A 14,339-nucleotide genomic window follows, 5' to 3' on the forward strand; every position below is an offset into this window, starting at 1 on the left:
ATTTGATCCCTAAGATAAACCAATTTGATGTTACCCTATTATAAAGTTCAAGACGAAATTCTTATAAATTTACTTTTATCTGAAACTTAAGTTTTCAAAATGGTTTAAGATAACCCTATGTTAGAGAGAAAAAAGAGATATTCTAAATTTGTTGATATTTTTAAAAAATATACATCATTATCAGAAACCCATTCTGTCTAAAACTAAAATAAGATAATGGAAAAGAAAGACATAAATAATTTGAGTGAAGTTAGTTCAACCAAATTATAAACTACTTATTATTTTTTATTCCTTTCAGCTTTCCATTCGATATAGAAATAGTGTATGTTTTACTTACTTTTTGTAGTTACTACAAAATTGTGAAAATATTATCAACAAAGAATTTTAAATATCGCGAAAAAAATCGTGACTTCAATGATGAATTCTTTTGGTCATTAAAAAATTCAAGAAATGATGAAAATAACACAAACGAATTAATTTGCAAGGATGATAATAATGGTAAATTTGCTAAATGTATATAACATTTCAAACCCTACAAAATCTCAAATATTACCATCTCCATCCCTCTTTTAAACACCATAAAGCCTTAAACCTCAAAACATTTCAGCAACATTCATTTTCATTCTCCAAAACAAAAACAAACAAAAAAAAATCAGAAGCCATGAACTCTTCCTCTCTTTTAACACCTTCATCATCTTCTTCTCCACATCTCCAATCTCCTGCAACATTCGACCACGATGATTTCCTCCACCAAATCTTCTCCTCCACTCCTTGGCCCTCCTCCGTCCTCGATGACGCTCCTCCCCCAACTTCCGATTGTGCTGCCGTCACTGGATTTCACCACCACGATGCCGATTCAAGAAACCAGATCACTATGATTCCTTTGTCTCATAACCATCATAATGACGCTCTCTTCAATGGCTTCTCCACCGGATCTCTCCCTTTCCACCTCCCTCAGGTATATATAACTGATAATCTCATTTTGCAAATACTACAAAGAGAAAACAGTAATTATATGTTTTTTTTGTTAAAAGTATTAATTAAATGTTTTGTGATTTTTCTTTTAGGGATCGGGAGGTCAAACACAATCGCAGGCGACGGCTTCAACAACTACCGGTGGTACGACGGTGCAGCCTCAGACTAAGCCTAAAGTTCGAGCTAGGAGAGGTCAAGCCACTGATCCTCACAGTATCGCCGAACGGGTTCGATTATTTATTTTTTACTTTTCCCCATTATTCGCTTTTCAGTTACCGAGAAAAACGTATAAAGCTTTATATATTTTTGAGGTGATTATTGAAATATTTTGAAATTATGGAACAGTTACGGAGAGAGAGAATAGCGGAGAGAATGAAATCTCTTCAAGAACTTGTCCCTAATGGCAACAAGGTAATTTTAATTCTCTTCATTAATCTATAATTTCGATCATCAAAGTTAATTAAAAGAGTAGACTCTAATCCAGTTTGTATTTTACATTTCTTTAATATACATCCCGACATAAAAATGTGTTAATTTTATGACTTATATCACTGATGTGTTTTAGTCTTGGACCACAAATTGTACTAGTTTAGTAGGTTATCTAGAGCTTTGGACTTTTATACAATCAAATGATTAAACACTGATTAGCTAATTAATTCCTAAATCTGTATAATAGTAATAAACAGATGCAGAATTGCTAACAAAGTTTTTTTTATTGTTAAAAATAATAATTAACAGACAGACAAAGCATCAATGCTCGATGAGATTATCGATTATGTCAAGTTCTTACAGCTCCAAGTCAAGGTGAATCTCTCTCTCTCTCTCGAATTATTTTACTATAAGATATGAGCATTTTAAATTAGTTTTGTTATAAGAGTGGAAGCTTCTTTACCTTTGAGTCTTTGACTTGACATTAGAATAAGAAATCGAATATGGGCTTCTGCAACTAAAATTCCATATGCTCCCTCTTCCTTTTATCTTGTAATTTTATTTATCTTTTGGGTTGTAAAAACATATTTTTACCTCACATTTTGCTTAATAATAATAATAATTGATCGCCAAATTTATGTATGCAGGTATTAAGCATGAGTAGACTGGGCGGTGCTGCTTCTGTCTCTTCTCAAATCTCTGAGGTAATTTCAACTATCTTTCCTTCTTTCTTACAATTTTTTTTATGATAAATAGGATGACGTGATTAGTACTAAGTATTAACATAGTAATTAGTTTTCTTGCTAAAACTAATTAAAATAGATGTAATTATTGAAAAGGTTTTAGTTAGGGAAGAAGACAAATCAAAAGTAGTAGTTTTGGTTTCGACTTTCTAAAAACAATGAAAAAGTTTTCTAAAAAAGAGTAAAAAAACAAAACTGCAAATAAAAAGGGCAGGGCACGCGTGCCTACTTTCTCTCCAACAAATACCAAAACCTCCAATTTCAACATCATCATAGCTTTAGGGTTTTGCTTTTCTTGTTTTTTTTTTTTGTTCCTTTTTAATTTTATTAAACTTTTTCAGGATGCCGGTGGGTCCCACGAAAACACCTCCTCCTCCGGCGAGGCGAAGATGACGGAGCACCAAGTTGCAAAGCTGATGGAAGAGGACATGGGATCGGCCATGCAGTATCTACAAGGCAAAGGTCTTTGCCTCATGCCCATCTCTTTAGCCACCACCATCTCCACCGCCACGTGTCCTTCCCGTAACCCCTTCGTTAAAGATACCGGCGTTCCTTTGTCTCCTAACCTATCCACTACAACAGTTGCTAACGGTAATGGTTCTTCGTTGGTCACCGTTAAAGACGCTCCCTCCGTTTCCAAGCCGTGATAACGGCCATTTCGTTTTCCCTTTTTTTGGGTGGAAAGAGAGAAAAAGTTTAGAAGACGAAGACAAGTGGGATAGGTAGTTTTGGTCAAAGTCTAGAAAGAATAAGGTTGTGTTTTCGGATACGACACCGTATTTGCGTACTCTTTGGTTTTCTGTCTTTTACCTACTACTACAAACCACCCAAACCACCCAACAGCACACTCATGTAATGTTTTCATGTTTCTTTTTGGTTTATAAAGTTATATCCTTTGAGGACAAAAAAGAAGAAGTTATATCCTTAAATTTTCTCTCACAGAACCGGTCTGGTCTAACAAATGTCAATGATGATCATTTAGGCCAAAGAATTTGTTTATATACTCGTTATCCTTAAGTTTTAAAAACTACACAACACGTGAATATAACATTTAAGCAGGTTTAATTTCACCGTTTTATTTACTCACAAACTGAAGAAATTTATTTTCAATCGCCAATGTGGTCAGTGGTAAGATCTCATATATATAAATCTTCCTAGTGCCCAAGAAAATCACTATGCAGTTCGGGCTTAATTAGAGTAGCATCTAACGTTTAGAACACCTACTCGGGATCATTTTAGGTGGTTTAAGATTTTGTAGAGTTAATTTGTATGTTACATATCTGTACTATAACATAATATAAATGAAATAACATGATCTCTGAAAAATAGAATTTAATATATCTTATAAGTAAAAACAACAACAATTACATTTTGTAAAAATAAACCTTTTTACTTGGGAAAAATAACTGCATTTTGTGTAGTAATATCATGACATACACATTCTTTCAAATTCTAGTTTATAATCTTAAATCCAGTACTAGAAACTAAATTGGACAGACAAAAACCAATTACATACCACCTAGACGGCCTAGAACGTTTACCTGTTGTTCAAACGGCCGTCAAATTTGAGCTAAAAGCATTTGGGAAAATAAATCACGGCGAAGTTTGGAAGTATTAGGCTTACAAGGACAAAAGTGTGGGACACAGTTTGACTCAAGGAGTGGGTGGCTACTAACTCTACACCACACCCATTCATTTTTCTTAATTTTTTACGGTATATTATTGTAACCAGAGTTCCAAAACTAAACCCCTCGGCTCTTAAATAAGGCTCTTCTCAGTGACTTTTTTTTTATTAGTGTAGGAAATGTATAAGAGGCATCCAACACCTCCATTCTTTAAACGAGTCAACATCTAGCTTTCTTTTCAACCACATAAATTTTCTCAAATTTAAATTTGGATGATCACAAAACGACACTAATTCAAACTACTTAACTACATATCAGGCTCAAATTAAATTACTATTTAGTTTGGTGATCATCTGTTCAATTCGACACCTAATCTCTCAATTTTAAGATTTATTAGTAAGATCAATCCATAATTGGTAATTCTATAAAGAATTTTCGAAAAGAGCAAAAAAAAATCTAGGTGAAGGACCATACAATGTAACACAGTGGTATAACACAAACTATTAAAACCAGCTAGATTTAGAGCATTGATTCAAAACAAACCTGTGTCTACCAATCCACAGTATATTCTCATTGCCTGACCCTTAAATTTAAGCTTAGGAAAAGATGATAACCAACATGATTGATATGCAAAAATTAGTTCACACAATAACATATGTAAAGATAAACGATTTATTACCCCTTTCAAATAGGTTGTTTCAAAGGACTAGATTAAGAGAGCATGAACTAGTTTTGCTTTATGGACCTAGGGCTAAAAATGATATCAATGAAGGATACATGATAAGAAGAAGACTCCACTCTTCCTCAATCCTGTATGAGTTCAGTCAGATGGCAAATCCAAATAATACATGAAACAAGTAGATGCTAGTTATTATATGCCTTAGGACTAAGAGCTAATGCATATGAGGATTGTAATCATAGAATAGATTAACCAACTAGTGATTATGCCAATATTTGGATTCAAGTCTAGCCACTGAATCTACCATGCTTAAGAAATGTGAACTCTTATATAGCTAAAAATTCAATAATTGATCGATTGAACAATATGACCAACACATAATGCAAAATGGAAACAAACAGAGCTAATGAAAGAGATGTTTCTCCGTGATCATCAAACTAGAAATCTCATGTTAAAAAGACCAATACTTCTGTATACTTAATTGATTTACCTGATTTTTACACTTCCAATTAACCTTGAATAAGATATATCCTTGAAATGTCTTCCCACATGATATTGATATAATCTTTCTGCAAAAGCAAGAGAACACAAAAATCAGGTTGTTATTATTGCTATATCGAGACTGTCTCTTGCATAGGTCTTTTGGTGATGACAATGTGAAAATCCACTAAACAGGATCATGTCCAACAATAATAAATCACTTTCACAAGAATGATTAGACAAGGCAATCAACGACACTTTTTTTTAGCATGGTACAGTCTCTAGAGTTACCTAAACGCATAACAATATGTTTTTCAGTTTACCTATCAAATAACCAGTATAGTAGCCTAACACATCAGATGATGCACATCACAGTATTTCAGAGTTATGATTAAATTTGCTTCTACATTCAGTCCCTAGTGATGAGAACACGATAGTCTAAATCAAACCAAGATATAATTTAGAATCTTTCAAACAGGTTATGAACATAATCATCTCTATATCTCTATCTCACAAAACCTGAAGTTTAATTGCTCACTCAAACTCACCGATTAAATTACTTCAAGCACGAATATCTGAATAGGCCATGACGAACTGCAGAAACAACACAGTCATCAGTACATCACAATAACCTAACCCAGCATAAGTACATGAAATTCCCCACGTTTGCCTTATATATATAGATCATTCAATATACATGAAGTGCTAGGCTAAAAAGGGAACCTTAGTGATAACACCAAAAGTCCATGCGTCTCCCCTTGTTATCTTTTTGTGACTTGAAATAATGATTCCAATGTGAAGCCCTTTAGACACCAATTCTGGTAATTAAGCAAATTTACAATTTGATTCAGCAGATACACAAAATGCACAAGTTCGGATACTTGACTCATAATCATTGCAAATTTAGGAATCCGATTACAAAGCACTTGATATTGGCAAAAACTTATTCGAAGACATTATGAATAAGCTTAGACAGCTAGAGATCAAACCAACAAAGAATAACATCAGATGAGATATCATCAATTAGGCAACTTAAGATCAACCAATTCAGTAGAAAAAATAAATAACATTCTTAGCATTTTATTCATCTCCGTTGTTATCTATTTCATGACCATGACTTCATTTGTGGACTTCAGGGTGAAGTACATTAGACTCTAGTTCCAAGAAACCTATTCACAATTTGATTTCGTCAAACTCAACACAAAGATTTTTCTGGTTGACACTACACAACATCAGCAAACGCTTATTACTCTTGTTACACATTTATGGAACGACATAAAAAGACAACATTCTGAAAGAAAAACAAAACACCAACTAATGTCTTTGCTTAAACAGATTATAATGCATTTACTAATCAAAGCAGACTACAACACTAGGCTTCAAATTACAAAGTAACTGATTTTAATAAGAACTAGTCAAAAGACATAAGCATAAAGCTTGGCCAACACAAAAAAAAAAGATCAAACCAACAAGAATAACATCAGATGATATATGGTCAATTCTGAAACTTAATTAGATCAACTACTACAGTGGACAAAAAGAGTTTTAAACCATCTTTGCCAGCATAAGATAAACAATTTCAGTAGAAGATAACATTTTAAACCTCATTTGGCACCATATTAGATAAACCATTCCATAGAAAACAATATTTTTTAACTTCATTTGGCACCAGAAGATACCAAAACAAAGCAACAAAATCTATTTTCTAACAAATTCAAAAGCAAAAATGAAGAAATTTGCAAGAGAAACGGATAATAGAGAGCATTAGGTATGGGGTTCAAAATTCTTTTGGATCTCAACTTGCAAAGAAACCAAGTTAGTGAATCTCTACCTACTACCAAATAACATTAATTCCAAGGTAGACTTCAATGCCAACTAGCATTAATCCGTACAAACCTAACACAAAAAAGGAAATTATAGATCAAAGACCTTTTAAGACCAAACAGCTGGATTCAGTGCTTCATTACCAACTTGCTCAGAGAAAAAAAAAGCTCATGTTTCCATTGAAACAGTACGCAACTAGGGTATACATGAAATAGAACCAAACAAAAACATCAAACACAAAGTCCGCCATTAATGATGGCTTCTGGTGAAACCTGAAAGCCACTTCTAGTTTTTGAAAAAAAAAAGAAAGACAGAAGACGATAACATAATTTATGGTTCAGTACTCGCATGTAGCAGTTAGGATCATCAGGGAATTTCAACATGAAAAAAAAAACTTAATAAGAAAAGAAAAATCAAATCACATCCAAAAAAGACAAAGATACAATCAATAGTTAATCAAATCACATCCAAAAAAAAAAATCTTTGAGAAGAATGTGTACCGGTTTGGGTTCATGATCATCAAAACTCGCGCTTTCCCTAGATCGCACTAGAAGAATTCAGCAATAGAGCACACTTAACAATTCACATTTATTATTATTATTATAAACCCAACTATAAAAATCTGAGCTTTTCTCCTCCAAACTTGTAAAAAGAAAGCCTTGAAACAAACATTCTTATATGCGTAAGCAAAAGCTCCCACTTCTAAACGATAACTAATGATTATCGAAACGCGTTTGTCTTATCCACATCATTACACAACAAAAGAGATGATAATTAAGAAGGAAATGGTCTAAACAAATTTGAGAGAAAGAAGAGAGAAGAGAGATAAAACAAGAGATAAGCAACTGACAGAAAGAGAGGTGAGCACGCACACGCAAAGTTATAGACACATAACAGAGCCTGCATGTGCTCACTCTCTTCTGTCAGTTTTCTCTGTTGCATTTTCTCAATCACCATCTCTCTTTCTCTTCTAACAAACTAATTGGAAAAAAAAAACCCTAGATGATGGATAAAGAACTCCACTTTCTTGTCCCTTTAATTCTCACAGATCTCTCCAAACCCTAAGTAATTGAGAAATTCACTAGTCTTTCATTTCTTGGAGATTTTGTTGTTTGATAAGGGTTTTCTTCGCATAGACTCTAATGGCGAAACAGTCGGTATATAAAGAGAGAATGGTAGATAGGAGCGAGAAAAAGGGTTCAAAGATTGACGGAGATTGTGGTTTTTTTCTTCTTTTTAAATTTTTTTTATTTTCCTTTCCAAAATGGAGAGACATGATGTTTTGTCAAAAAGGGTTTAGAAGATTTTCGACACGTGTCCTACAGTGAGTGGACACCTGGTGGGTCAAATCTCTAAGGGTGTTTAATTAACTTAATTAAAGTCGGGTTTCAGAAGGTGGCGCGTGTGTTATACTGCCGACGAAATATTGTTATATAAGTATGTGTGACGACGACTATGTCCAATGAAATCAGACCTACTTTTCTTTCCTATTAATTTGAGTTAGCATTCCTTCTTTTAGCAAAGGGTTTCCTAGATGGAGTATATGGGTTTAACGTTTTCTTTTGCGGTTATAATGAAATTGGTAAGAAGAAGAAAAAAAAGTAAAAGATGTAGCAGTAACAGATGATTGTGTATTTGTGTAGACCTGAGCATATAAACCGAATCAAAGTTTAAAATTTACCAATTAAAACCCAAAAATTCTTACTACCTTGAAATGTATGGTTCATGAATGCCAGAATTACTACTCTGCATAGGAATACCAAAGTGTAACCCTTGACGTCGTCAATTAAATAACGTTTTGTTAAAAAAAAAAAAATAATAATAACGTTTTGTATTGATACTTATCGTATTAATACAAATGAACATGAGGTTGATGATTTACCAAAAAAAGATAATAAATCATGGAGCAAAAAAAGAATCAATGATTAAAAGATGAAGTAATTAAGGAAGAACATCACTTGCTAGATAACATTTGAAAAAAAAAAATCAAGCTTGTAAAATGGTGGTTTGGGTGAAGGAAACATATGTAATATTCGTTTCAATCGGTTTACCATTTAGAGGCCATCTTAGAGTAGATATTTTAAAGTGTTGTTCTTTCTTTAATTGGGTCAGGTATCGAATTTCCTTTTTGGACACTAATCATGATGAGTCTTTTTTATTGTCTATTAGTGCAATGTCTTATCTTAATTAATTAATTAATTACGTCAGGTAAACTGATGCTAGTGAAAAATACTTCCACTACCTCAGAAAGATATTTTATACTGAAATCATTAATGGCATTGGTACATTGTACATTGTACATTGTACACTTCCACTAATTACTAGTATGGGTTAGTATTCCTATCACTAATTACTAAGTATGGGTTAGTATTCCTATCGCTTATTAGTATTATTATTATCTGATCCTTATCTTCCTCCTTTTCAGGTTTTAGATTCCCATTTACACATCTTCCGTGTAATTTTATAACCATGATAAAACAAAAACAAAAAATAGTTTTGCTTGGTAAATCGTAAAATCGTGGAATAGTGACATGATTATGCTATTCAATACAGTATATTTTTGAACTTTTTACATAACTGATTACGTATATTAATTTGTCACCAACATTATCTTAATGTAGAGGAGTAAAAAGTGGTAAACTTTCAAATGTTGGAAATCTAAAACTACTTACTCCATCAAATCAAGTAACAAAATTCTTGTACTAACCTCTGCTTAAAATATGGATAAACGCAGCTTTATTAATCATTTTGTCGACTTGAAACAATAATATAGAGCAATAATAATGAGATAGTACACTGCACAACTTGTGGTTAATTATGCAAACTTAGTAATTAACTAATTTGATTGATCGACTCATAAACCATATGAAATCTGTAAATTTAAATTTTTGCATCTAAACTATAAAACAAATAGATCATTGGTTCATTACATATCATATTATTTTTAAAATTGTGAGTATCATTTATGTAATCAAATGTAAAGACATTAGTCTCATGATAAACACTGGATTAGGGATATTTCATGCTTCTATAAACATAAGCAGTGAGTCAAGAGCACAAGTAGGTACTCATTGGATTCTTTCGCACGCGAATTTTTTTTTTGTCTTCACTTAGGAAAATATATAAATTATGGCGTTGTACACATACTATAGGGAAGAAGTTCAAAATAAAAGAATTAGAAAAAAGTAAAAGAAAATGAAGGATGATGATGGGAAATAAGAAAACTAGTTAGGGACATCTCGAATTCCAAAACCTATGAAAACTCAAAAGCTATTTCACTTTTTTTAGTAGTATTAGACTTAGACTCTGCAGTTATCAACATCTCATTTGTCCACGTTTTATTTCCCTTTTTTGTTCTTTCACAAACATGTTAGTATCATTTCTATCTTGGCATGTTTGATGTTTCACTCTCTTACATATGATTTGCGAATGTGTGAGTACAAATAGTTTAGTGGTCTAAGCAAATTGTATCACATCGCATGTGTCTCATAAACATACATGTTTGTACAGCGTTCAACAGACCAGAAATCAAACTTTTTTTTTTCTGAACAAATCCCAAAATCAAAGTTATGTATCCACAACCCATGACAAAAGTTATTCTGCGATTGACTCGGATTCATGTTGTGGCCTTATTGCTTATTGGTGTATCCTTTCAAGTTTCAACTATTATCTCACACCCATGAACGGTCCAGTTAAAAACCTGAAGGTGGCTCAAGTTTGCTCAAATTAGATTCTGGCCCAACATTCGGGCCCAACATTCGGGCCCAAATATGGATACGAACCTCTCAAGTCCCGCGTTTAGGTTGTTAATTTGTATTTGACCTTTTCCTTTGAGTTACTTTTGTAATTTTTTTAATTATTATTTTTGTTAGTATTATTATCCCCTTAAACAATCACATTGCCCATAATGATATCATTTAAGAAAAAAATTCGTCAAGTTAAGAAAAAAGTGTACATTAGTCGAGAGTTTACACTTTACAGCTAACAAACTCTTTGAAAAGCCAGCCTAACATAAGTTCATTTTAGACAGGTATTGTTTGCACTTAAGATTTTTCAAGTTTTATTAGATTAGTATAATATTTTTCTTTTGGTGAGCAGATTAGTATAATATTTTTATAAATTAATAGTAAAATTCGCCATTATTTGTTTTAAAACTCTAAATGAAAAATAATCATTTATTGGACGTTGACATGACCCTAAGGTCCCCACCGCACACCGAACTAGTACTCAAATATTCGAATTAAGTACTGATTAAAAAACTTAACAACAAAACATGTTTGTAACTCATAAAAATCTATCACCTAACAAATTAATTGAAGTTTTCCTTAATACCACACACTAAAAAATTTGTTTCATAAAGAAAAATATTTTGTACTCCCTCTGTTTCATTTTATAGGATGTTTTAGAGTTTTTAGTTTGTTTCAAAATATAGGATGTTTACAATTTTCTATGCAACTTTTAAATGCCTTTTAAATGCATTTGATATTTTATCATTATTTATATTCTGCAGTCTTTTATATCATTAGTTGAATTTTATTAAATTAAATATTAAATGATAGTTTTTAAAAGAAAAAATTAATTTTTTAAAGTATGTGCTTTTAGCCAAAACATCATATATTTTGAAACAGAGGGAATATTTCTTATGCAACATTTATATAGTGATATTATATAATTCATCCTTAGCAGTAAAATAGATAAACAACTAATTTACTGATAGAATAATTAAGAATGCATGTTGTAAAATATGTGTGAAAAGTTTTAAGATATTTATATATATATATGAGACGGAGAGAGCTAGGAACAACCAATTGGTCAACCTTTAAATAACCATAGAATACAACATTTAATTGATTCTGGAGAAAGTAAAATATGAACAAATCGATCCAAAAAAAAAAAAAGCGATATGTTCTGTGGTTATGATTGAAAACCCATCTTATAAGAAATAAATCATACTTTTTGGATCTATGATATATGGACATTGATTATTCTTGTTTTTAGCGAATAGCTATCACTAAATTAAATCATACTATCTGTTTAGTCCCACAGATAAATTCCACATGCAAATGTTTAACAGTAGCCCAACCAATGTAATTATGAAAATAAAACAAAAGAGATTCAACCACACTAGCTAATAAACTAAATAAATTATCATGTCTATTAGAGCATATGCAAAGGTGCATATTTGAAGTTTGATCTTAAGGAAGAAAAAATATTAAAATATTATAAGAGCTTTAATTAAGATCTTTTGTAAAGTAAGTGATTATTGGTAGAACATGTTTAGATCATAGGAATTAATAATTTAATAATCAAAAATTTTAAATGTTTTTAAAAAATTTTAAAAAATTATTTTTAAAATTGAAAACATAAAAACTAAACTTATATTAAAATTGATTTGAAAATAAAAAGAAACACAAAATACAATTCCAAATAATTATTAAATAAAAATCGCAACCAATCCGCGGGAGCCACATCGCCACAAGAACAGCCCAAAAACAGCCCAAAATCACTTTCCATGTTCCAAAGCCTGTTGTCAGAAATTTTAATATTTTTTTAACATAAGAACAGACCAATAGATGGCCCGATAATTATGGTCTTATTCTCCTTATAATAGTATTCCCAAAGATATTTGTTGGAACTTGGAACTTTAATAATAAAGTAGCAATTTGCGAATGTGTTACACCGAAGCACAATGACAGAACAGAAAACTCCATTTGTTTTTTTAATCTGTATTATAAGATCTGATCTAACTCTTTAGTCTTTCTTCTCCACCCTTAGGCCTAACCAACATGCAACTTGAATTGTGTCAATCCTCCAATAACCAACAAATATATTTACACTCATATCAGAGATCATCGATCTACACGACGAAGGTTTTAATTGCTTTAATCCAAGTATGAGATCAAAACATATGGTAATGCATGAGATCAATTTTTTTTTTTTCTTTAGGAAAAAAGAGACTTGATTTGACTATAAAGGTTGGAGAACTTTCAAAACTCTAGGATTATATATGTACGCTTAACACAAAGTAAAAGTGTACAACTACAAGTGAATACAAATTAAAATACAAATAAAGAATGTGTGGTTACTAATATATGGCTAGTTTTTCATACCTCTTTTGAGTTTTTCGAAATAGCAAAACGGTCCCTAGATAAGGGTGGTCCCGCAAACTCCATGCAAACTGAAATGTTAAGAGTTGTAAATGGACGATTGGAACGTTACTTTGCTAATTAATCTCTCACGTAACTCACTCAGGTGTTACAAAAAAATAGTTAAAAGTTTGATATATACTCCCACTTTTCTTTATTGTAATCATTCAACTTTTGTTTCATTTGTTTTGGCACTGTTGCTTCTTTCTTCTAATGTTCTTATTCTATACTAGTCACATTTGTTCCGCACCTAATTCATCTATTCTAATCACACTATTCAACAGTAGCTATATTTATTCAGTTTGTTATGCATCGAATTCATTTGTTCAACAATCACTATTTGAATTCTGTGGATCCTTTTGATTTCAAGAATAACGGATAAGAAACCACATGGGCCGGGGATCGTTTCAGCGATCTTCACATGTTGTAGATTTTCGAGTTTTGTGGACAGAACCAAATCCAATATCTTTGGTAGTCATATTCATCATGTCTCGTCTCATTAAAGATAACTAAAAAGTATTCAACACATAATTAAAACGCATGTGGATGTGTATAGTGTATACCAATGGATCAATCTCACCATATTCGACTTTATGATCGATATATGATTTATCCCTCAAATATATAAAGCTCAAAAAGTAAACTTTAGCTTTCCTCGTGAGTACCAATTCCATTTCATGTTGAAAGAGAAATCCGACTTGCAACTGATGAACAATGATGAGTGTCGATGTTTTTTATAGGGATACTTCAATACACACACGATCACTGAAGAAAACCGTCCAGAGGGTGTCGAAGGTTTGGTTAATAACATTTTAATTGTGTTCTACATAAATGGTAGAGCGGTGAAACAACACATACTTATACTTAAATTCTTAACCGGGGTAGACCTTTGATCGAAACTCACGTTATTTTTCCGATGGAAATTAAACTAAAGAATCCTTCACAATTTCAACGTTGTTGCTGTAAATATGGTTCTTCATTTTTTTTGTTTTTATGTAAGAGATCATGCGTTGGTTTGCATCTCCGTAATAAATCACATGTTTGATATGATGCTACTCAGAATTCTATTAAAAAGAGATAATATAATATTAATCGGGTTCATGAAACATCCATCTCAATCACGCAACTTCTACTTTTGTTTTGCTGCCCACCTCATCTTCCTTTTACTTTTCATATTCATTAATCTGAATCCATCTACTCCACTATATTTTGTTTTTAATATCAACAAATCAATGAATACTTGTGACATAATCATTTTCCGAGAATAAAAAAAAAACAACTCGGATAACTTATCATACAGTTGTTACCACACTTGAGCTAATCAAATCGCTAATGTTATATGACAGATTTTACTATCTGACTAAAGTACTTCACAAGCTCTCTCTAATCGCTAATGTTATGCGACTTAAGTAATTTGATGATGTTACTAGTTATCTTA

At 31.9% G+C, this 14,339-nt stretch overlaps 1 protein-coding gene and 1 long non-coding RNA gene across 3 annotated transcripts; one reads left to right on the forward strand and one right to left on the reverse strand.

Moving 5' to 3' along the window:
• The first annotated feature begins 529 nt into the window (after positions 1–529).
• Positions 530–3,059, forward strand: LOC9305425 (transcription factor bHLH69). The gene is made up of 6 exons (XM_021019427.1): positions 530–958; positions 1,068–1,202; positions 1,321–1,386; positions 1,714–1,779; positions 2,052–2,108; positions 2,489–3,059. Exons 1-6 carry the CDS (start codon positions 662–664, stop codon positions 2,792–2,794), a joined length of 927 nt encoding a protein of 308 aa, XP_020875086.1. The 5' UTR covers positions 530–661; the 3' UTR covers positions 2,795–3,059.
• Positions 3,060–3,454: 395 nt separating this feature from the next.
• On the reverse strand, positions 3,455–8,177 carry LOC110226772. Of its 2 annotated transcripts, XR_002330692.1 has the most exons (4): positions 7,256–8,177; positions 5,655–5,749; positions 5,480–5,525; positions 3,455–5,020 (listed from the first exon to the last, which is right to left on the reverse strand). It is a non-coding gene; the product is annotated as an uncharacterized LOC110226772 (long non-coding RNA). The 2 variants fall into 2 exon arrangements; XR_002330691.1 differs by having other exon boundaries at positions 5,655–8,173.
• Between the last annotated feature and the right edge of the window lie 6,162 nt (positions 8,178–14,339).

This window comes from Arabidopsis lyrata, assembly GCF_000004255.2.
Source record: "Arabidopsis lyrata subsp. lyrata unplaced genomic scaffold ARALYscaffold_7, whole genome shotgun sequence".
NCBI lineage: Eukaryota > Viridiplantae > Streptophyta > Magnoliopsida > Brassicales > Brassicaceae > Arabidopsis > Arabidopsis lyrata.

Excerpts from the sequence above, each read along its gene's own strand:
- LOC9305425 (XM_021019427.1), top strand. The coding sequence starts at position 662 with ATGAACTCTTCCTCTCTTTTAACACCTTCATCATCTTCTTCTCCACAT. Across the intron at positions 959-1,067 it reads TCCCTTTCCACCTCCCTCAG|GGATCGGGAGGTCAAACACA; the intron begins GTATATATAACT and ends TTTTTCTTTTAG. Across the intron at positions 1,780-2,051 it reads TCTTACAGCTCCAAGTCAAG|GTATTAAGCATGAGTAGACT; the intron begins GTGAATCTCTCT and ends TTATGTATGCAG.